Source organism: Trachemys scripta, chromosome 5 (genome assembly GCF_013100865.1).
Source record: "Trachemys scripta elegans isolate TJP31775 chromosome 5, CAS_Tse_1.0, whole genome shotgun sequence".
NCBI classification, from domain to species: Eukaryota; Metazoa; Chordata; order Testudines; family Emydidae; genus Trachemys; species Trachemys scripta.
Genome location: NC_048302.1, coordinates 9,479,257 through 9,503,412, shown reverse-complemented (window position 1 = coordinate 9,503,412; position 24,156 = coordinate 9,479,257). Strand labels below are relative to the sequence as shown.

Genomic DNA, 24,156 nt, shown 5'->3' with positions numbered 1-24,156 from the left:
GGCAGTCATTTTCCATTTTGTATTTGTGCAACTGATTGTTCCTTCCTAAATGGAGTACTTTGCATTTGTCCTTATTGAATTTCATGCAACTTACTTCAGACCACTTCTCCAGTTTGTCCAGATCCCTAAATGAACTTAAAAGCAAAATGTCTCTCTCAGGCTGACTCCACTTCCAGCCTAGGATGGCTACTCCCTTGGCTCAGTTCTGAGCCATTGCTCTCATGAGCAGAGATGGAAGGAGGAGAGGTGCAATCGAGTGTCTTCCTTCCCCTTTAACTCATGCTAGAAACATCCTTGCTGAGTCATGGTGACAGTCCCATGTGGACACAAGGTTTGAGAACGTTCCTGCAATGTAGGTCTCTGGGCTATACCTTCCCCCTGCTAGTGAATGGACAGTTAAGTAGGTAATGGCTGTTTAGCCCCTTGGCCTACTAGTGTGCCTCTGCCTCTGCCTCTGCAAAGATGTTTTGTGGACACTACCCAGAGTTAAGTATTTCAGTGACAATCGTATAGTGGATTTTCATAACTTTACATGCAGTGTTAGACACTTCAACAGGATGTTCAGCAGATGGGTTTTCAAATGATCTATTTTATACAGAGTACACCTTGAGATCAAAACCATATACAAATGGTGAACATGGGGGGTGAAGCAGCGTGAGTCTTCCTATTAAATGGGGGTACTGGGAATCAGGCTAGCATCAGGCATGCAAGGCTAGTTTAAACTGCCTACTAAGATCTGCAGTAAAGGTGTGGTTAAAAAGGCAACAGAGATCACTCCACCTTCCCTTCTACATTATACAGACACAACTAACTCATAGCTCTGAAGGCCTTGTACTCTGCTCTACAAATGGCTTCTCTTCCAAGGTAACTAGCTCACTAGACAACTGCAAACTGTCCCAGCAAGAGACAGTGTGATCCTGTCTCTGCAGGATTGCTAGATCTCTCATGAACTAGAGCAGCCTGCAGACCTGAAGTTCAAATAACTTCTGGGCAAAACTAAACTGTCCATGGAACTTGCTATGAACACTAATGAGAAGAGATGTCAGACCTACCTCCTGTTCAGGCAATATAAATGTGCTTTATAGAGTAACTCTTGCATCACTGAATGCTGGTAATCCTGGAGAGCTACTGTGGTACCCCAATACTGACCCGTCAATCAACCTGTCTTTCAGTCCATAGAAACTATAAAGGTGGATGGCAGTGGGCGATATTCCTTTCCAGAGATGCTACTGAAAGATCAGGACCCTCTGGGACTAGTGGTGTTTGAGAACTGGTTCTTCTGGTCAGACCAAGAAAAACTCCTCTCTGCTTCCCGCAGCTCACCAGGGGAGAAAGTGGTGCTGTTGAACGGCACCATCTCTGCATTCACTGTGCTGCATGAACTCCAACAGCCTCCAAGTAAGTTTGAGCAGAGTGCTTCCCCCAACTGTTGGGGTGGAATCCAGCTACACTGCAGTAACTGTCATGATGCCGCTAGCTTCACCAATTCTACAACAAGGCAGAGCCTGGCACCCAGAACCAAACAGCAGTACTTCAATTCAGTTCCCTGCTCTGCTAACTGAGTAGCTCCCATATGGTGACTCTGTGCAGGAAGCTACTGAAAGCTTGAACTAGTCACTCCAGTCCTGTTAGCTCCCCTGTTGTATGTTAATGGAAGGGTTCCTTTTCCCAAAGGATCAACTAGGCATTGGGCAACTTCAGATGGGGTATGAAGACAGTTCTGATCTGATTACTCAGTAAATCACGGGTCTGTCAATGACACCAAAGCCTTCTGTTGCTCTGGTGGGGTGGGGCTTACAGGGCATGGAAATGCCATCCCTGGTCAGAGTAGGGATACCCCAAGTTTCTCCCAGCTCCTGGCAAAGAAGGCAGGTCAGGGGCATTGGCAGACTCTACTGTACCTATTCTGACTCCTGGTGGGAGTCAGAGAAGGATGCTCAGATGTACTTGCTGCAGGTGGGGCCTGAAGGGGTTGGCTGTAAAGGGCACCATGATGCACTGGAGCAGCCCAGAGGCTGCTCCAGAAGTTGCACACACAACAAGGGGGCCCCCCCACTTTGAGTCACCTTTGCATCCCATCCCTGCCCCAGAGCAAGGATGGGAGTACCTGAGAACTGGGGCCCAAAGAATCACTGGCCATCCTTCAAGGTCTGCCATTTGACCTGGAGTCTGAAGTTCTTACTAGGTTAAGGTGGCTGGGAGGTCTGCCTGCACATCTACATGCTTCAGCACTACAGTGGAGAAGGAGGGGGTTGGTTGGCTGTAGCTGACCACCTGAGTGGCCCAGAGGAAATACTAGTGGGGTTCTAGGCTGGCCAGTGAAGCACTGCTCCAGGACAGGTTGTCAGTATCTGGAGCAAGAAGGTCCCAAGACTCTGTAGTAGACTTCCTCTGGCATAGGAGTCCAGAGAATAATCCACTGCCAGTGACTCTAGGCAAATCTCTCTATTTTAATTGTCAGTAATCTAATGCCAACTGCCTTGCTCTTAGGGAACACAACTGCATGTGCTCCAGGACTGTGTAGTCACATCTGCCTCTTGTCACCTGTCCATCCGAAGGGCTATAAGTGTGCTTGCCCAGAGGGCACTTTCCTTCTGCCTTCTGGCAAGTGTGCAGGTAGGCTTGTGGCTCCAAACATGGAGTTGTCATGTTTGTTTGTATTTTACTCAACAGCTGCCTTGGGAGGCTCAGACAAGCAATGCACTCCCTGCATGGTGTCACCCAGAGAACCCAGCTCTCCCATCCTTCTGGCCAGTCAGGTCTCCAAGCAGAGGGGCCTAGTCAGACACAGTATGACTGGCTCACTGGCCTGAGTGCCAGTAACTCTTCTAAAGGGGGGAGGATGCCCCAATATGGGGTGAAGGGGATATCTGAATGCACTCCTTCAAATCAACCTGCCCTCTACAGCAGTGCAGGGTAACTAGTCTGGTGGCCAACATAACTCCCATGGGCAGTCAAACTAAGGCTAAAATTCCAACAGGAAGATACCCCACCTTGTTGGGTGTGGCAGCTGGGGACATCAAGGGCATGGACCTTTCTCAGAGGGAGCTGTAGGGCACAGAGCTCTTGCATCTGACCCCACTGATAACTCCCCAGCTGCTGCTAAGTGAGTGGGTAGTAGAAATAACTAGGATGGTGTTAGGTCAACATGGATGATCCAGGAGGCTAGAGCCATGTCTCCAGGGTGTGATCTGGCTAGTAGCCATTCCTGGGTATAGGCTGCTGTGATCACCCCAGGTGGACCACTTAGCCTCAGTTGCCAGAGGGATTTAAGTTGAATACAGAATAGTGCTGTGCACTAAGTGCATTGCTCCTACTGCAATTGGCTAGCTCATGGCTTTCAGCTGAAGTCTTTGCCCTAGATAGCTTGGAACTCCCCCCAACACCTCACTCAGCTGCAATTGGCAAAGGGGGGCTCCCCTGAGGCTTAAAAGGGAGCATTCTTCATGAGGTCATCTTGGCTCCAAAGAAACTAAACCTCATCCACTCCTGTAGGAGGGGCTGAGTTTGATCACCCTGCTCAGGAGTGCAGATAGCTCGTTTCTGGATGGGGCTAGGATAGTCAGCTTTCTAATACCTAATAGGTTAGCATCCTGGCTCTCACTAATGCATGGCAGTCTAACCCTGGCACTAACCTGTCTCACAGAGCTGACCCTCCTGTATTCGACTGACAAAAAGATCTACTTACTGCAAGTGGGCCCGAAGGGTTCGGCTCTAAAGAGCACCCTGGTGCTGGAGTGGCCACAGAACATCCACCTGCAGGATGTTGACTGGAAAAGAGACTTCCTCTACTGGACAGATGATGAAGGGGACCTGATGCGCTTCACTGGACAGCCACGAAGGAAAGAAGCCATCCAAACCGGGCTGCCAGGTGAGATGCTGAGCCTGAGACTTCACCTCGAAGACAGGCACTTTACAAAGAATCCTACAACGAACCAATGTCCCATGCCTAACTACCTTCACTTTCTGGCTTTTAACAGAATAGTCTTGTGACTTTTTTAGCCATAACTTTTTACCAGTTCACCCAAACCTTGGAAGTGCCAGGACCCCCAGGGCCTGGCTTCCCCACTGCAGGAGAGAGGGCCTCTCAACTGCCATCTCCTCTGGCAAAGGGAAGCCAGGTCCTGCCTCCGGGAGTCCAATACAAACCCTTCTTCCCCCTCAAAGCAGTGGGAGGGGAACACAAGGTGGCCTGGGGGCAGCTGAGACATCCTGTGTGGGGCTGCAGAGTTTGTTACTATTGATACTGGCGCCCAGGGAAAGTTGCCTAGTCCACTGGGAAGACTGGAGCAGGGAAGTGGCTACACACACAGCTTTTTTCCTTTGCAGCATAGTATCAGACACATGCTCTCTAGTAATAGCGCCTGGCTATACAAATCAAGGCCAGACCTGCTGTCTAGCAGGTCTGAGTACAAACCTCCTGGCAAAGTAACTTGTGCTTCAGTCTGAGTCCATTTCCCAGGGAAAGGAGCTTTGAATGTGCCTCTGAGTCGCTGGTCACTGAAGTGATGTTTCTTCCTGCAGTTTGCTCAGCCACTGTTGATATCCCCTCTGGCGACCTCTATTGGCTGACATGTGACAGAACTGACATCCGTGTTACCCGATTCATTGGCATGGCAACCAGTGTGCTCTACCATTCCAAGAGTGTCATAACACACAAGTTTCTAGACTGGCAGAGAGCAACCCTCTATTGGCTTGAGAATGGAAAACCCCTCCAGCAGATGAACCTGGCTGGAGGTGATGTGCATGATGCCTGGAATGAAACCTGGTCAGGAGACATTCAGATAGCTCTGGACACAAAGTCCTTCAGCATCCTCTGGAGTTCAAAAGACCTGGGTAAGAACTGAATTGTTGGATTAGAGTTCTACAAATGGTATTGCAGCTGACCTAGCAAGGCTGATGGCTTAAACTCATGATCCTGACCCTTAACAAACATTTACCAAAGGGCTCAACTCTGTGTAGTGGGGGGGGGGGGGGTTTAAGATTCCTAAACTGTTTCACCTTAACAGCAACATTAGCTCAAAGATCACTAGCAGTAGGCACCTGTGCTGGCACTCCAACAGGTAGCCCAGGCCAGTAGGTACCTGTGTTGTACAGAAGTTTGCAATTCTAGCATTGGTTTGTCTAGACTCCCTGAGGTTAGCAGCCAGAGACACACTGATGTGCTGAACAAGGCAAAGACCTGATCTTGATCTGCAGGTGGTCGTGGTGGTGGTAGTACCAGCACTGAGGGTCGGGGGGGGGGGGGGGAGAGGGGGAGATCTTGGCTTAAGAGCTAGCAAAGGGCAAGCTTTGATTCCAGCTACCTATGCCAGATAGGTGAAGTCCCCTAATACTACATTTTTCTGCCATCTGTCCCCCAAAATGGCTAGGACTGTCTTAGGAAGCCATTGGCCCCTAATGTAGGGAAGCTTAGAGGACTCTGCTGCCAGTGGATCAAGTTCTCAAAGCAGCTGAATGCTCAAACCTACTCCATGACCATTCCATGCCCGGGATATCTTACCCCAGGCCCATTTGAGATGTACAGGGTTGTCTTGTAAATAAAATACCAGGACACCATAGCCTATAAAAAGGCATCTTGCAGCCTCAGGTATAAGGAAACTCCTAGTTTGCTTTGCCTGAATCCCAAGGGGCACTCCACAAACTCCTGGTAGCTAAACGTTTAGCACACCATTCCTTAAGCAGTAGGAAGGACACAACCGTTGTGGAGCAGCACCTACTGGAGTACTGGCAACCACTAAACATACCAAGCAAATGGCTTTTAAAACAAATACATAGGGTCCCTTGGGTACACATGCCTGACGGTCACTAGCCTAACAGGCAGCCTCCTGTGTACAAGAGCAGTCTAGCACTGATCTGTCTTGCAGGCCTGCAGGTTCTGAGTCTTGCTAAGCATCGAAAAGACACTCTGAAGACAAGCTGGACATATGGGATAGCAGCCGCCTATGAACCCTACCTGGTGTCCATCAACAAGACCACTCTCCTGCTATGGGACAGAACAATGGAGCCAGTTTCCACTGTGGAAGAAGCCAATATACAGAAAGTAGTGGCATTCTTGGCCATGCCACTGGAGACAGGTAAGCTTTTACATGGCTCCTGGCATGAATTGATTCTACTAGCCTGTACCTGCTGGCAGAGTGCCAAGCTAGCTGCCCTCAAGCAGAAGGAGTTTTCCAGCACTGATACATCCTTAGCTGCTGAAAGCTCGCTGGGTATTGGGGGAGGGGCTTCCCCGGGATCTGGCTGACCCTTAGCTACCAGAGCAGCCCTTGTAAGATCACTCTTGCTGACATAACTTAGAGCAGCTTTAAGTGACAGCTGTAGGACCAGGGTAACTTGGTGCAAGATGCTGATCGCTGTGATGGCTCCAAGTCTAGAGACCTGGCTCTCGCTAAGCTCTGACTTGCTGGGAAGCTGAGGGAATAACTTTTTGCTGCCTGTGAAAGGAAGACCAGGTGTCTGCTCTGCTGTCAGACTAGCTCACAGCTCCACTCAGCCTTAACAGCATGGTCTGGTACAGGAAACGGTCCCCTCATTACGCCGTGTTAGTCATCTAGGCTCTTGCTAGTTAAATCTGAGCCTGATAATGAGGTGCAAGAGTACCATGGCTGGAACATCATGGTACAAACCTAACCAGGTGGGTCTGGAGCAGCAGGAGTGCCACCTGCCCCTCACTCAGACACTCCCCCATAGGAACACTATGGGCCTGTCTGTGACTTAGAGCATAGCTTGCTGTGCACTCTCTATACTGTGGACCCTGCTGTAGTGCATGTCACTACTGCTGCCAAACAGCCATGCTTGGCTCTTGAAAGGCACATGCTCCATCTACTGGCTCACTAGCAGCATGGTATTGTGGGTAAGGTTCCCTGTACTAAACAGGGTTGAGAGGCTCAAGTAACTCATAGCCACTCTTGCAGCCCACCAGAGCAGACTATCCTGGGGGGTGATAGTTGGACTGCAGGGGAGACTGAAAGCAAAGCTGGTTCCCAGCACCACCAGGGAACCATGCTAACCTGAAGCCTCTCTAGTTCCAGAGCCAGTGACTCTTCCACCACCTGCAGCCAGAACCACCATTCTCCCAGTGGCTAAGGAGACAACAGCAGTGCTGCCTCTGTCTTGTCCCCGCACCTGGATTCCCTGCCGAGATGGGTCTGAGTGCATCGCCCATGAGTACCTGTGTGATGGGGAGAGAGACTGTAAGGATGGCTCTGATGAAGAAGACTGTTCTCAATTGTGTGACACTCCAGGTACAATCTGTTTGCATGGGCTCTAACATAGCAGCAGCATTAACCATTGAGTGACAGGCAACAGACAAGGTGGTGTCCATTAGCAGCAACTTCTGCTTACTCCATGTTAGACTTGGAGCTGTGTGCAGGGAGGGGGCCATGCTACTCTCCTCCAGGCGCACAATCCATACACATGGACTGTTCTCCACCACAGGAAGGCCAGGCTCCCATCAGAGGCACAAACCAAACTAGACCAGACTTGCCCCATGACTTGCTTGCCTATTCAAAAAATCAGTTTCCTACTACCAGTGTCAGTCAAGAAAACCTTGGTTGAAACACTGATACTCCTGCACTACAGTCAGTAACACACTTACAAAAAGGGGCTCTGAAGTTCCCCATCTGATTTAGACCTGCAGACTTGGCCTGAGCTCTGAATAGAGCTGGTTTTGTCTGTCACAAGTGACTGTCCTCACTGACCTGTGCAAACCATGGTCTTTAGTGACTGACACTCTAATCTCCCCTGAGCACTGCATCCCCTTCTAGCACATGATCCGCAAGAGCTGTAGATTTCAGTAACGGGACTGAATTCTGCCTTCACTTACACCACTAAAATGTGCAGCATTGTAGCCCTAGAGCAGGGTGGGGTGAGGTGATATCTATCTTTGGACCAACTTCACTCAGGCACTAAAGGAAGCAGACATCCTGCTCACTGCGGGTGGGAGTTGGCCATGATCTCTGCATCCTTCTAGGGATGCAAGTCTCTTCCATGACCCGTCTCTGCCTGGTTCTAGAAGACTGCTCTCCTGTGTGAGGAGAGAAATACCTAGTGGTTAGTTTTTGGGCAGTGAATTATACCTAGAACTTGTGAGAAGCAACCTTCAGCTTTGCTATGGCTACCTGAATAGCTTGGCCTACATGCAAGTGAGGTTAGGTGCCCTGCTCATAATGCAGAATCCTTCAGTGCCTAGCAAAGCAGGAGCCCTTGCAGAGTCAGGCTCACCTTCACTCAGTACATGTGCATGGTTGGCTAACACTGTGCCCGCCCTCCCTCCCTCCCAGGAGCCTTTAAGTGTCTGAGTGGGAACAAGTGCATCGAGGAGAAGAATCACTGTGATGGCGTGCAGCAATGTCCAGATGGCTCAGACGAGCTCGGCTGCTGGAAGCCAACCCAAGACTGTGCTCTACGCTGTGACGGCAACATGCGCTGCATCCCAGAGAGCTGGCTATGCGATGGCAACCCAGACTGCCTTGACGAAGCAGATGAGCAGGGCTGCGGTAAGACCAGCAGAGATGTGTGTGGGTTTCCTTGGCTCATGGCATAACAGGCAGGAATAAGGGAATTTCAGGCAGCATTCCTTTACAGCAGGTACTGCAGACTAGGATTAGGGCTGGTTTGTACCCCTCCACGGCAGAGCAGCATGTTACAGGAATACACCATCTAGAGAAGCATAGAACCCCCCCTCAGTCCCTTTACCAGACACCGCACACTTCTAGAAAGGAGCCATTGTTTTGGATCAGTCTCTTGGGTCTCCACTACCACAGAGCTCCTTCTCAAGGCAGCAAGTCTGGGTGTTGGACTAGGTTGACCCCACACCTCACTCTTCAGCTGGAGTGGAGTATGTAGCTGCTTCAGTGCAGAATATGGCATTAGGACAGCCAGAGTACCAGTCACATTAGTCTTCAGTTAGCTATCTAGGCTGCCCCACTGTGGGCTTCCCTAAACTTCACTCCTGTTACATAGCTGATACGTCTCTGCCTATTCTAGTACACTCTGAAAGTACTAGTGCAGCTTCCATATATACTCTGGGGCAAGCCAGCTCACCGCTAGACTAAACTGCAGCTCTGGTTTGCAGTTCGTGAAGAGTGCAGCAAATCTGAATTCCAGTGCAAGAGTGGCCAATGCATCTCTTACTCCCTGCGCTGTGATGGGGACAATGACTGCAAGGATCACTCTGATGAGGAGGACTGTGCAGTCCCCAAACCACTGCTGTGCCGCCTGGGGGAAGTGAAGTGCCCCAGAAGTGGGGAGTGTGTGCTGAAGGACTGGCTCTGTGATGAGGATATAGACTGCAAGGATGGAACCGATGAGCAGGTATTGGAAACAAGGCTACTATTTAACTTACCAGGGCTTGGGTGGGGAATCCAAACTTCTAGCACTGCACACTCCCAGTACTGGGGTTCTCGCCTTTCTGAGTTTAGACCTGCTGGTAGCACTTGAAGGGGATCTGAGCAATCCAGCCAATAGAATCTTAAGTCTGAACAGTCTCTTCTAAAGCAGTTTGTCCTGGTCCTTAAAGCACTGAAGGATGAGCTGAAGAAGCGTAACGCAGAGCACCAAAGGCCAGCTACAGCAGAGCATTCCCTTGTGTAATCCAGTATCTGGGGCTATGCTCTTACCCAAAGCATGATATGGTGGGGGAGAAGAAACCAACTACTAGTTTTTTCTAGTCTAGAAACCCTGGCAAGAAATAGCTGACCCTCTGGCAAATACATTGCAGACTAACACTGACCCTATACTATGGCTTTCTCTGAACAGTGAGCAAGTTTAAAGAAGGCCCCCAAAAAAGCAGCCCTGGTGCCCCAGATGCAAATGTTCCTGTTTTTTAAGGAATTCTCTTGCCAGGGACCATACAAGTTCTTTCAGTCCTCTGAAAAGCTGACATCCTTAGGCTAGGACTCTTGGCCATTGATGTAGGGCCATGCACCTGTATGCTGGTGGGAGGGAGGAGTGAAAAATGCATCTGGGGACCACCCCTACCCTGGCATGCTTAAGATACGATACACTCAAGACAGCAAGGGTTACAAGGCTCTGACTGTCGTGTCCCCTAGCCTAGAGTGCCTTTACAGTATGTTGTGATTGATCTGCAGGACTGTGAGCATGAGAAACTCCACTGCAGTGCAATGCAGTGGTCCTGCAGCAGTGGAGACCAGTGTGTTCCAGACATCTGGCGCTGTGATGGGGAAAGAGACTGCAGAGATGGCAGTGATGAAACAGGATGTAAGGAAGCTTTTAAAACTTAATCTACACTGCAAGAGACACTGCTGCCAAAGCTCTTGCTTTGATAGATGCTCTTTAGACTTGGAAAGCTTCCATGTCTGGGTTTCACCTCCATTTGCATACATAGCTCACTTACCTTGTGTGACTTCTGATCTGTTCCCCCTCCCTCTACCTGCCTTGCCTGTTACAGCAGGGACCAATCCAAAGGACAATGGGGAAGTTCACCAATTAAAATCCAAGTGAAAACTACTTGAAACAAATTACAGCCTTCAGCTGGAGTACAAAATTGACTGTTAATGCTAAAACATAAATGGTGCAAATAACCAGGTGGATTTGGATTTCAAAACTACTTGATCTAACACCAGGCCAAATTGGTATCCTCACCTCAGGTTTCCCTCAACATCTAATCCGTGACCACAGGGAGCAGAGTTTGGCCCATGACTAAATGGAGAGTATTTCTAGCATCATAACACTTCAGCCACTTTGAAACACTAGGCCAGTAGCACATCTACAAATTCATGTAACATATACCAGGTACTGGCAACTACAACGTACTGCACTGTAGGCCTCTAGCTACTGAGCCATTAGTTTAATCCATTTTAAGATAAATGTCGTCATCATTGTCTTGAGCTGTCACAGGATGACCAGTTTTAAGCCTCTATTTAACCTAAGCTCTTGTGACTTGCTCCTCAGTAGTGTTGATGCACAGATAGATCTGTGCATCAACACCCCCATCTGTCCTAGAGTGGTGGCCAGTAAAAACCAATGTCTCAACAGGTGAGCCTAGGAAGTGCCAGAGCCATGAATTCCAGTGTGGGACTCATGACTGTCTCAACTACACCCTGGTCTGTAATGGCAAGAAGGACTGTACAGATGGGTCAGATGAAGGTGGAAAGTGTCTGTCTCCCTGTGGGAAGCCCTGTTCTCAGATCTGCTACCAGTCACCTGATGGACCTGTGAGTAAAGGGAACGCTAAGGAACTCCTGTTGCCTAGTTTTGGTACCAGGCGCCTCCAGAGTCTGGACAAACTAACCCTAGTTGGCTCCCCCACTACCAGGATGGGAGTAGGAGACCTAATCTTGCTTGTCCTTCTCCAGCAAGCCCACACCTGAGTGCAGCTGCAGCCAATCTCTTGTATCCTCCCTCTGGCTGGCCACACCTTGACACCCAGTCACCTGAGAGCCTCCTCCCCATGAGCTGAATACCCTGCCTCTCCAAATACTGAACCACCTAGATGTCCATGTGACCCTATTGCTGGGAGTCCATGTCCAGCCCAGGCTAAACATACATTGGCAAGTCAAGGGCCACAACTGGGACTTGAGTATTTCTGTCCCTCCATGTTATACCTGCAAGCCCCACTCTGGTGAGCCCCCAGCAGGTGTAGCTGGCAGTTCAGCTGGTGCTGAGTGGGTTTCCTACCTTGCTTTCCCTCAGGCTCCCAAAGGGGTGAAGCAGGGAAAGCTGCTGCTCCTCTGATGCAGGAGGTGAGGAAGCAACCACTGCTGCAGCATATCCCCCTCCTTCCCCAGTGATGGGGCTGCTCCAAGCCCCCATTAGTGCTCTTGGCCCTAACATCCACTAGGCCCCTGTCTGTGGATCCTACTGTAGGCTCTGCAAGCCTGAGTCCCGAATGGCCCATGCCCTGGGGACTCCGCTAGAGGAACATGGCGAGCTGACAACTCTCTGCTTTCAGAGGTGTGCTTGCCAATGGGGATTCAAACTGAGCAGCAACCGAGTCTCCTGCACAGACCTCAATGAGTGCAAAGAGCAAGAGCCATGCAGTCAGACCTGTGTCAATACAAACGGCACCTACAGCTGTGCCTGTCACCCAGGCTACCTGCTGGAACCAGACGCCCACACATGTAAAGTGACTGGTAAGACCACAATGGCCCTTAGTTCCTTGCAGTGCTCAGAACAGGGCTCGGAGCCCTTCCCAGGGCTGACTTCAACAGCCCTCTCGCTACCCCCCTTCAGTGTAGTGAGGTTAGTCTGATACTGGTGGTCCCTGTATGAGCTGGCTAGGGAACAACACCTCACCAGCATGCCAGGGAGACCTGAGCCCAGGGGAACCCACTAGAATCTGGTCCATGTCTGAAGCTGTAAGCCCCACAGACCCTGGTTCCCCTCTGAACAGTATCTGAGTGGAGAGGGGACTCTGCACATGCTCTGATCATTCTGGGCCCTGGAACAACTAGGGTAGGTTAGTCTCAGGACATGGGCTTCTTGTCCTCTTTCCTTAATCCTGCTCCTCTCCTCAGAGCTTTAATGTGTCGGTGCCCATGCATCTAACAAGCCCACATGGAGCTTGGCTAGCAGCCGACACCCAGCCTCTGAATTGGGCAGCACCCAGGCTGCTGCTAGCTTCCTGCAGATGAGTGCTAATGCCCTCTCCCTGTGTGAGGAGGGGTAGCTCATACAATACTAAGGCTCTGATGCTAGAGGGAGCCAGTGATCCTAGGGTACAGCTTGGCCACTGACATCTTGGAGGCAGAGGGAATCCCCCGCATTGGGGTCTCAGTAACATCAGAACAGCCTCCCTTGTAGGGCTGGCCCGCTGCAGAACTCAGTTGCCCTTGGTCTCCAGGCTGTTAGCACAAGTCTCCCTTAGTGTCCCCTGGTTCTCCGCAATGGGAATTTAGCTCCCTGGCCACCACCTTGCCATGCTTCGCCTGTTCACATATCTAGCCAAGGCTCACTACCCAGTGCTGGGGATGTCTGGCTGGGATGGGGAAGATACAATAACAGGCTCTAGAGGAACTAACACTCTCTTGCCCATGGGGTTCTGCCTGATTGTAGGGTCAGAGCCAACATTGCTGGTAGCAATCCAGTCTGAGCTATTGCTTTACGGGCTGAGGAGTCTGAAAGAGGATGTCCTGACAACAACTGACAAGAACCTGATCATCTTCTCTATTGACTACGACTTGGTGGAGCAGAAGGTCTTTTGGATGGATCTCAATGCAGAAAGTATCAAGTGGATAACCATGAACACCAAGAAGAAAGGAACACTTGTGAAAGGTGGGGTGTAGGATTCAACTTTCCCTCCCCAAATCTTGCAGTAATCACTAGCTGCTGGCTCCTGCAGGAAGGGATTGGTGGCTGGCCTGCAGACTTAACAGGGTGACCTGTCTCAGAGGACCCCACAAAGGGAAAACACAGCCTAGACAGCAAGACAAGCTCATAGTCTCACTTGCCCCAGGTTGCAGGAACTAGTTCCAGCAGGGTCACAACTGTCTTTCAGTACCTCCAGCATCCTTATTACTGGCTGCCTCTGCAGTTACTCCAAGTGGAGAGTCTGTAGCCAAGTGGCATAGCCTGCACTGGGTGACAAATTCTTCTCTCTTCTCCCCACACCCCCTTTAATTGGAGACAATTGGGCCTGATGTGTCCAAGGCTCTTAAATCAGGCTGACATGTGCAGCTTATCAGCTGTTCAGTATCGTTGCTCTCCATGTCTATTAAGAGTTTTCTGTACTGACACAATTATCCAGGCCCCAGGACTTGCTGAACTGTGCTCCTGTTTCTAGCCTTCCTGGAAAGGCACTTCCAAAACAGCTGTTTCTTCCTGAGTCTGCAGACAGCCTGACACTGCAGCTAAGCTGTGAATACCCATGTATAGGCCTAGTGCAGAAAGGTTTTAGTCACTCTGGCCTCTCACCAGGCAGGCCAGCGGTGTACTTGCCCCATGATCACAAACTCTTTCAGTGCCAAAACCCCCAGCAGCTTCCAGATCCTTCAGGGTCTAGTTCCCACTGACTTCTTGGCAATGCTCAGCTCTCGTGTGCCCCACACATCTGTAGCAGCCTGAAACCTGGACAGGCTAAAACCAACACTCCTGGCTGCACATCAAATCCAGCTGCCTCTTTGCTAACCAAAGCTGGTCCCCTTCAGGCACTAGACAGTGCCAAGACAAAGCAAGCAGGGCAGTGCCCCTAGAGCTCCAGTCAACATAATCAGTCACCCTTAAAGCTTGTCTACCTCAGCAGGGACATCTGTCCTTCGCCCTCTTCAGAAAGACTAACCTGTAAGTGGCTCTCTGGCTTCAGGCATCAAGTCTGACTGCATTGCAGTGGACTGGATTGGGAGGAATCTCTACTGGACAGATGGGACCGCAGGAGAGCTGCTGGCCACTTGCCTGAATGCCACTTGGAGAGGCAACCCAGAGTACACCGTGGTTCTGGATGGAGACTTAGATCAGCCTCGCTCACTGGCTCTGCAACCACTGCAAGGGTAAGGCCTCTAACCTCCTGTCCCACCCTCACAATGCAGCAGCCACTCTCCAGCTGGAGAGATGGTCCAGTAATGGAAGATGGGCTGTGACTCCTCCCCCTCCCCTGTGAACTAAGCTATCTAATCTGAGATCCAATGGGAAAAATGAGAACTAGTGTTGTGGCTAACTCTGTAGCCACTGGTGGTGCACGACATAAACTCGCACCATGCTGGCAATGGCGCTTCGTACATAGATGAGAATACAGCCCGAAGCTGGGTACTGTAGCAAGCTGTTAGTACACGACCATGCTTGCCTCAGCAACTTGCAGTTCTGGCTGGTCAGAGGTTGGGGGGGAGGCATGTCCCCATTGTCCAGGTGGGACAGCACCAATGCAGTACTTTCCTCTGCACCATCTACTGGCTCCTAACTACCTCCAGAGCTCAGTGCTGTGGAAAGCTGTCTGTTGCTGGTATGTGGTGACACTAGACAGGTACTAAGGGGACCAGACAGCAAGTGTGAAAAATCAGGACGGGGGTTCAGGGGGGTAATAGGAGCCTATATAAGACCCTAAAATCAGGACATCTGGTCAGCCTAACAGGTACTCAGTGTGCTGTACACGATGTAGTAGCTGCCTCACTGCAGGAGAACCAGTAACTAGCAATTCAAAACAGCTAGACTCAATCAAGCCTTGACCTTGCTTAATTCAGTCTCTGTAGGAATGAAAGGAATGCTCCTTCCTGGCTGCAGGACATGGGATGAATGGTAGACTATCTTCCCTCGTCTGCTCCTAACTAAAACTGTATTAGCCCCTGCACACGCCACCGGCCTAGTCTAGACAAGCTGCACTCCTGCTCTGAACAGTCAGCAATCTTCAGCAGTTACAATAATTTGAGCTATTTAGAGGACACTTTTCTCCAGCAGCGGCTGGGCTGGCTTTACAGGGCTAAAAGCACCAAGTCTGAAATACTCTAATTCAAAATCTCTACCCTGGGGTCTGAGGCCAAGGTGGTAATATTCAGATAATGGAAATGCTCCGCTTTCAGCCCAAAGTGCAAAACCCCTCTGAATCTCTGCTCTAATAGTTGCATTGCAAATTGTAATGAGTGACTTGCTTTTGCAGACAGATATTGTCACTGAAGTGGCTGAAATATCTATTCTTCCCTTCTCCCCCCATTGTATAGCTTAATGTACTGGTCTGAAATAGGGGACAAACCTCAAATAGAGCAAGCTGGCATGGATGGGAGCAACAGGAAAGTCCTCATTGACGAAGGGCTGGGCTGGCCGACTGGCATAGCACTCGACCTCCTGAGCTGGAAAATCTTCTGGTCAGATGATAAGCTTCACTGCATTGGCTCTGCCAACCTGGATGGCACTGGCATGAAGGTACTGTGCAGCTGGCTTTAGAGGCAGGCCTGCCTGTCGTCAGACTGGGCACATCTGATGGACTTGACCTGTCTCCTAGGTGTTCCAACTGAGCCAGATCAAGAGCCCTTTCTCGGTAGCCGTGTTTGAGGATGGTACCTACTGGTCTGAGATGAAAACCAGGACTGTGCAGAAAGTGGACAAAAAGACTGGCAAGAACCGGACTGTGCTGATCAAGCGCCACGGGCAGCCCTATGGCCTGAAGGTACCTGCAAACCAGCAGACTCTAACTCTGTGCAATACAGAGATGCTTCTCCTCCCCCTCCCCCACTAGCTCTACACCTTGGGGCTCTTCTTCCTTCTCACAAAACCTACCCTGCTGCTGACTCCCAATGACCCAGACCAAACAATTCCCAGGGAACTGTGCCTGACGCATGGTGGTCCTGAAGAGTGGGGTGGCCTCTTGAAGGGGAGCCAAGCATCTAGGGAGAAATCTTTAACCCCCCCCCATGTTGCCATTCAAAATGGTTTCCTGGGTCCTGATTCCTTAGTGGCCGCACCTGTAGTGACTCAGAACTAGTCAAATATGACCCCTCATATGAGACACAAACTCTGATTCTTCTGAACATACAACTTTGTCTCCTGGTACCAAGGGCCAGCCTGCAGCTAACCCCTGTATGAGTCTTCCTCCGCACTGGTTCTTCCCTAACACTAATCACATGTTTCCTCAAATTTGGTCCCACCAGTTACCCTCCCTGCTGGGCCTCCACTCAAAGGTTAATGTAAACCAATTGCTTCCTGTTGTGGACCCCAGGTGGCCTTTCTGGTGTATAGTTGCATGAGGAAAACAAACACCAGGGAATAGAGGGCTTGCATTGTAGAGAAACTTGTGGTGGCTTTGTTCACTAGTACTGACCGCCAGGCCTTTCTTTTAGATCATGCATGAAGTGCTACAACCAATGGCCTCTAACCCTTGTCGGGAACTTGGCTGCTCCCACTTATGTCTCCTGAACCCAAACCACAAAGGAAGCTGTCGCTGTCCAATCGGAGAAGTGCTTGCTGATGAGAAGAACTGCATTCCTCTTAAGGATTCAGCATTCATGTTCCTGGTTGCCCCAACAGTGATTACTCAGGTACCCCTCTGCTACAGGGACAGACAGAAAATAAGCATGTCCCATAGGATAGCTCTCTCAAGACACATGACTAGAGAGGATTCTGTAACAACCTGCAGTGGCTCTGTCCTAGGACAGACTATAACCCACAGCTTACTGGAATGAGCCAAGAAATGGCTCCAGTGTTATGTTAAGTAACAACAAGCTGACTCAAACTTGCTTATTGTGGTCTCCCCAGTAAAGACAACCTAGTGTGTTCCTTGAAATGTGAATGTACTTCTGCATGACTGGCCAAATGAACTCCGATTCTATCCATCACCTCTGTATGAGCCCCAACATCAGTGGGGAGCACTAGACTCCACCCTCATGGTGAAACCATAATCTGCCAAACCTTGGTTCAGAAAGTGAAATCTGTCCCTTGCAACTCTGAGACTAGAACAGTGATTGGCTGATCTAGGAATGTATCCTCATGCTTTCTCCCCTCTTTCCCCCTCTCTGGGAAGCCTACAGTAAATCTCAGACTTAAAGCACAACAGGACTAATTTCAATCTTTTCTCTTTAACTCCAGGTATATCTGAAAAAGCTGTCCCCTGCAGCCAGGGGGGAAACTCTTCCTGAGCACAGAGTTTTCCCTCTTACCAATGTGGATTACTTGACAGCAATAGACTATTCAGTGCGGGATAAGTCCCTCTACTTTGCTGATCGGGAAGATGGCTACATCAGGCTGTTGAGAATCAAGGATTCTGGCAAGCTGTCCTGGAAGAGAGTGGTGTCAGTGGGGGGCACTGTGGTATCTCTAGCTCTCGACTGGCTGAGTGGCAACATCTACTGGATTGACAGCCAGAATCCAGACATTCGAGTTGCAACTTCAAACGGCCGCTATGCTCTTGTGCTGATCAGCGAGAAGCTCTATCACACTGTCTCTGTTGTGCTGCACCCACCTACTAGCATGATGTGCTTTGCTGACTTGGGTATGGAGAACCATAGTGCTGGCCCAAAGATTGAGTGTGCTTCCATGGATGGCAGTAGAAGGAAAGTGCTCTGGAGGAAATCCCAAATGCCAGTTGGCTTAACTTTTGGAGATTTTGGCACTCGGCTCTACTGGGCTGACCACAGTAAGTACAGGAGACCTGGCTCTCCTGGGGAATACAGGAGCTTGCCAATGTGGCTCGACTAAGGTGCAAACTCTCCAGGGCAGGGAGTCTCTCGGTATGGCTGGTGCACAGCTACAGGAGAACTTGCTACTGGTGCATGTTGTTCACTGCAAGGCCTATTTGAGACCCATGTAGTCTGGTTCCAACACACATCTATTCCTGTAGGCAAGCATTGCCTTAGCCAAACAGAATGCCTGCTTATCTTCTGTGGAAGATGGCAAAACCACAGCTCAGAATTGTAAGCTTATAACCCAAATGTTGCTTGGCTATGACCTCCCCTACAGTGTAGTTGTGTAAAGTGGTATGCTGTGCCACTGCTGGAGCAGGCATCCTAAAATCAAAGTGCAGAACTTAATGTGAGCCTGTCTCAAATGCATGTCATACTTTTTTATTGGGAGCATGACCAATAGAATTGGTGACTACAGCTGGTATGTGATATGTCCATGTGGTATGTGGCTAGATATTGGTACAGCACACTGACTTATGATACACTAGAAAGGCCAGGCCTCTCAGCAAAGCAATGAGTCCACTCTGAGAAACATTACACTAGCCTGCTACCTGCAAGCCTCTATAAATAGGTCACAAACAGAACTGCCCCACCAGAGCTTGGTGATGCTACACAAGCATGCACCCCATTACTGTCTAAGGGTTGAGACCTGCTGTTCATTAACACCTCTTGCTTCATGTGTTTTATCCAGCCTAGCTGAATAAGTCTCATTGCTACATCTGTGTCAATCTTCTTCTCTCTGAAACATGAACAAGATGTTTCCTCTTATAGTGAAAGGTGTCGTTGAAAGCATTCAGCTGGATGGTTCCAGGTTCAGGCTAATTCGGGGAGGGCTGCATGGCCTCATGCTCTTTGCGGCTGGTGAAGGGATGATGGTCTGGACAACCCCAACCCGCAATGGTAAGGCAGTTGCAATAACAGACCCTTCCATAATGTCCCTTAAACTAATAAAAGGAACATCTCCAAGGAGAGCAACTCTTAGAATGGATAGGACTTCCCCCCAATATCATAGTCTAAAACCCTGCACTCTAATTGCACAAATTGGACTTCTGCAAGTGGTACCTAATGTAGCCCACCTTTGGGGGTGGGGGGCAGGGAGAGACCCTCTATGTATGGCCTTTGGGTCATCCTAGTCTTGTAAATTCTCCTGTCTCAAGCCAGAGTGAGACAGTTCTAGTTTCGTATGTCTTCCTGCAGATACATCCTGAATGTGTAGAGATGACCTCTTGAACTTCTGGCTCAAACTGTCAGTTTCTAGCAGATCCTTGTACCCTAAGAGAAATTTCATATTGGCACATACACCTCACTGTTAGTGCTGCATGTATAATTAGTGCAAGTGGAAAGCTGACTTGTAGTACTGAATCAGTGTCTTTCTGTCTGCTAGGCTCAACTAGAGTGTGGCATAGCAAACTGGAACTTATGGAAAACTGGTGGTTTCAAGTGGACCAGAAGATTGTGGACTTAAAAATCTACAGCAAGTTCACCCAACAAGGTGAGTCTAAAACTCTGCTGTGGTATAAGGGGTGAAATCCTGATAATACCAGAATTAAAACCCCCTCCTAGAGACTGTCTCCATGGCATTAAGCTGGTCTACCTGTGTTTGTCGTCTTGGTCTCCCTCCATTTGAGGTGATGACAACCATATGAAAGGCGTTCTAGTTGGGACACCAGTCTAGACATCCTCCTGCCAACTGACCTCCTCCGTTCAGGAGACTGACATATTGTTTTAAGAATGGTAGTCACCCTTGTGTCACGCCTTTTCCATTCATAGGCAGTAACGGCTGTTCGGAGAACAATGGGGGGTGCAGCCAGTTCTGCTTGCCAAACCATCAGGGAAGGGTCTGCAAATGCACCGTCGGGTACCATCTGGAGGATGGTACTGAATGTACTAGAGCTGTGACGTGCCCTGAACCACTTGAAGCCTGCAAAGATCATCTGAAATGCTTTACCAGGGAGCAAGCTTGTGATGGCCACAACGACTGCTTGGATGGATCTGATGAGCTGGCTTGTGAGTAACTCTTGCCACACTGTGGCACACCTAGAGGTCTGGCACCAAAGACTTTTTTATAACACCCCATAAACATCTAACCCTAACCAAATCTTCCCTACTCCATTTTCCAAGATGGGATTTGTCCTGTTAGCTTAACAGCTACTGGTCAATTAGTCTAGTAGTCCTCTTCATGTCTACCAAACACATGCTTTGGTATCACTATGGTCTGCCATGTGAAACCTGCATCCATTCTCCAACAGAAGATCCATGGTAGGCAGCAATGTCTCTGAAGCACAGCACTGATCTTTGTTGCTCAAGGGATGCAGGGAAGACCCTTCCCATGCCCCTGGAACTCTAACACCTCTATGGCCACCAGCCTCTTGTCCAAACACCATAAACCTCTCTGGATTCACTATCCGAGTCACTGATCAGGTGTGCCTCACTGCAGGCAGACCAGGTGAGAGGTCCCGCATGTTAATGCAGTACATTATCCCAGGTAACTTTTAGCTCTTGTCCCCTTTACCCAAGCCATAATCAGCTTATCCTTTAATCCACTTAAGATAAACTAAACTCCAAACCAGCTCTTCCAATAAAATTGGATCAAACACTCTCTCCTCCTCTAGGCAACTACCTGGACAGAAAGAAACCCAGGTCTACAACCGCCCCAACTCCAGCAAAGCCAGGCTTCAGAAAGGAAGAGGAAGTGGTAGCACCAACACGTGTCCAGACAACCACCAAAAGACCTATCACTGGAACCCAATACCCGTATCCAAAAGGGACAAAATACCCCAGAAGAAAAACCCCAGCTATACAGACCCCTCCCCCATACAGAGAAAGCAGGACCACTGTATCTAGTATGTGGGAATATAAAGAAGAACCTTCCCCATCACCTGAGAGCGTTGAAAGTGGTCCAGAGCCCCAACCTTGCAGCAGTGAAACCTGTAACATGAGAGGGGACTGCACCATTGAAGAGGACAGAGTGAAGTGTAGCTGCATGTTGGGGTACAGTGGTGATTACTGTGAAAAGACAGAAGTCACATCTACCACTGGTCCCATTATCTTGGGCATAGCTGTAGTCTTGCTAGTAGTCATGGCAATGGTGGGAGCTTTCCTCTACATGAGGAGGCAACACACAAGAAAGAGGTAAGACTCTCCTTATGTCTGATTTCATAATGAGAATTGTTCCCACCAGCTGATCACTGGCTACCTGAATGTTTGGTCTCTAAAATGTGTCAGCAGTAATAGGAGCTTGTTGACTGAACCAAACGTCAGCCTTTACTTTCACTAATGGTTAATGCAGTCTGGTGTAATGTACACCGCACAGTATTGGGGGAAGCCTGGTTCCGATTCCTCCAAATGCTCTGTTTGAACTGCTCATGAAGCACAAACAAGGTGTCAACTTAGTGCTGTGTAGGTGGTTAAACAGTCCCTTCTGGTCTGGTTCTGTGAATCTCTATGTATGTAGCAAGCAGTTGTAACTTGGCTGCCCACACTGGACTGTATTGCTAACAGGTGCTTCCTACACACATGGACTATTAAATCCTTGTTTGGGAGAGGGGGTTATCTTGGACTCTTTCTAAGGTAAAGAACCTCTCCAAACAGCCTAACCTCATGTGTGCTGACAGGCTACCTCAGGGCTGTCTCATCACACTTACAAGCCTCGTGCAACTAGGACTCCTTACCTATTCCCTAATATGGTATCTAGCAGAGAGCAGCCTTCTTGCTGATATAGCAAGAGTAAAGTCTCATTCAAAGTACAAGAAGCATGGCTCTAAACTAGCAAAGCTGGGTGCCTTAAAATGGTGTACACCCGCCATCACAAAGCTGTTGCTGGTGGCCTTTCCCCAGGCCACCCTTAAGGCTTGCCAGATCCAAGCTGCTTAAACTGCACTAAATCAGCTCCCACAGACTGGGGGCTGTGAATGGGTTGCTTCCTTCCCCTCCATCTCAGTCCCCCATTCTTGTCACTTCCTGTGGAGACTCCACACCAAGTCAGAAGGTGAAAAGGTGAACCTGACTGGTGCCTACTTCATAGGGTGTAGGGCAGGGCCTTTCCCAGCTGCTTCTGCAGACCACTTCCTAAAATCCCATAGGCCACCAACACTCAAGCCTCTGGCATATGCCAACCATTAGGGGGTCACTGGCATTACTGGGAACTTAGTACAGTGTCTTGAATTCAACTGGCCTAAAGAGACATCTGCCACAACTATCTCTACGGCATGCTGTGAAGTTTGAATCCCTAATTGTGGCAAAATGCCTTTAACAGTATAGCGACATTAGAGCCAAAAGTTGTATCTCCATCTTGAGACCACTTGACCAGGCCTAGTACAGGTATAACCTGCTAACTATACCTCCAACTTAAAATGTAGATGTGCTCTTCACTTGTCTTACACCTGCTGTTGGAACAAAACCAAATGCTTGTTTTCTGGAGGGCTGTAAATAGAAGTACTCCTAGAACTGCCGTTCTGAAGACTGTGACAACCAATCTTGCTAGACAACTTAATAGTTAACCTGGGGATCATGGAATTGGGAGGGTTTCAATGCATTAGACTCCAGCTTCTTGCAATATGATGCAACAAAAGGCTTTAAACCTGACACCCTACAAGCATCACCTCAAGACCATCCCCACTGCAGGATTTTTATGGCTGGTGGTGGAGGGGGTAAAACTCCTTAGGGCAACAGAGGAGGCACATGTCTGTCTAGAATGGGACTTGGCAAACACTGTCCTACCAGTGCCTCCATTGCTGTCAAAAGCCACCACTCACTGCTACCTGTGGTGTCCCTGAATTGCTATTTTGAATAGCAATTCTCATGCTAGGTTTTTGGTCCAAGGCTCCTAACAGAGGACTGACCACTCATTGGTTCCTACTAACTACAATGCAATGGAGTACAACTGATTCAGAAGTGTTTACTCTCCTAATGCAGGACCTCCAGTACAGCATCCTCTAGGACTCTGACCAGCTACCACAAAGACAGTGACCTTGGGGAAGAAGAGAACCTCACAAACAATGAGACCTTCATCAATGAAGCCTATGACAGAGAACAGGTGAGAAGGCAACTAGAGTCTCCTAGACTCCAATACCTCTGACTTGGTCAGCCAAGCATCCTATGGGCCTGACCTATCTGACTAAACCTTTCTAGAGGGTGGGGGAGGGAATGTTACTTCTATTGGCACAGGGCCTAAATGTGCCTGTGAACTTATCCAACCTTTCTCAAAGCCCTTTTAAAAGACCCAGTGGCTTAAATGCACACCCTATCCCCTGTACTACACCAAACAGGGGAAGACACTGACCACTAAGCATCCAAGTCAGGCCTACAGGGCAGCACTCCCTAAAGCAAACGCTACTAGACTGCTCAGCCTGCTAAAAATTAGGTTCTTGGAGCCCTAACTGCTCCAAGGACTGGAAATGGCCACTCTTTTGGCTTGCATCTAAGAAGCCTCTTGGTTGGAGACCAAGGGCCAGCAGCTATTCACTTAATGCGAAACTTTGCATGGGTTGATCACATGGGCAGTAAACTGGCCAGGTCCTCAGGCACAGGGCACCACTCCCCAACTAACCGATCGCAGTGCAGTGTCAGGGAGACTAATTCTACCTTTTTGGATACAAACTAATGCCAAAATCTAATGCTTTCTCTTGTCTCCTTGCAGGAGCTGGTAACTCCTATGAAGACAGAATAACTTCATGTTGGAAACTCAAATTCTCTCAATAAAGTAACATTTGCAGAATCCTTCTGTGTCTTAGCCACAAATCCCTCCACTTGGTATTGGTGCAAATTCTGGTCAGTAAATAGTTCCTGGTCAATATCTCCTCTTCAGGTATGGATGTTCTGATGCAAATATGGCTACTTAAGCAGATTCATGTTTTATCACATCTGTACAACAGTGACATGCAGTTGGGTGGCTATCCCTCTTCTGGAGGGCCAGGCTCAGCCTTTCCTTGCAAGGACAGTGCTGTACCCAAGAGTAACTGAAGGAAAAGCCTAAAGTTTGTAACTCCTGTGTAGGGCTGCAGACTTGGCTTGAGCAGCTTGGGTAAGCAGTAAGCTTGCAATACTGGTGGTAGCTGATGCTAAACCCCAAACAGTAAAGATTATTTCTTCC

General features: G+C 49.3%; 1 protein-coding gene across 1 annotated transcript in view; it reads left to right on the top strand.

Annotated features, from left to right (window-relative positions):
• The window catches only part of LOC117878591 (prolow-density lipoprotein receptor-related protein 1-like), a 35,433-nt gene extending 11,652 nt beyond the window's left edge, over positions 1–23,781 (top strand). The window contains exons 10-32 of the mRNA XM_034772929.1: positions 1,173–1,398; positions 2,491–2,616; positions 3,647–3,871; positions 4,525–4,836; positions 5,868–6,077; positions 7,029–7,247; positions 8,286–8,501; positions 9,080–9,318; positions 10,095–10,224; positions 11,002–11,180; positions 11,918–12,098; positions 13,021–13,239; positions 14,267–14,450; positions 15,612–15,813; positions 15,893–16,057; positions 16,728–16,925; positions 17,473–18,019; positions 18,837–18,965; positions 19,450–19,557; positions 19,836–20,072; positions 20,678–21,197; positions 22,980–23,100; positions 23,704–23,781. Coding sequence (XP_034628820.1) covers positions 1,173–1,398; positions 2,491–2,616; positions 3,647–3,871; positions 4,525–4,836; positions 5,868–6,077; positions 7,029–7,247; positions 8,286–8,501; positions 9,080–9,318; positions 10,095–10,224; positions 11,002–11,180; positions 11,918–12,098; positions 13,021–13,239; positions 14,267–14,450; positions 15,612–15,813; positions 15,893–16,057; positions 16,728–16,925; positions 17,473–18,019; positions 18,837–18,965; positions 19,450–19,557; positions 19,836–20,072; positions 20,678–21,197; positions 22,980–23,100; positions 23,704–23,733 — 4,923 coding nt within the window. The 3' untranslated portion in view covers positions 23,734–23,781. The remainder of the gene's footprint in view (positions 1–1,172; positions 1,399–2,490; positions 2,617–3,646; positions 3,872–4,524; positions 4,837–5,867; positions 6,078–7,028; positions 7,248–8,285; positions 8,502–9,079; positions 9,319–10,094; positions 10,225–11,001; positions 11,181–11,917; positions 12,099–13,020; positions 13,240–14,266; positions 14,451–15,611; positions 15,814–15,892; positions 16,058–16,727; positions 16,926–17,472; positions 18,020–18,836; positions 18,966–19,449; positions 19,558–19,835; positions 20,073–20,677; positions 21,198–22,979; positions 23,101–23,703) is intronic.
• The last annotated feature ends 375 nt before the right edge of the window (positions 23,782–24,156 follow it).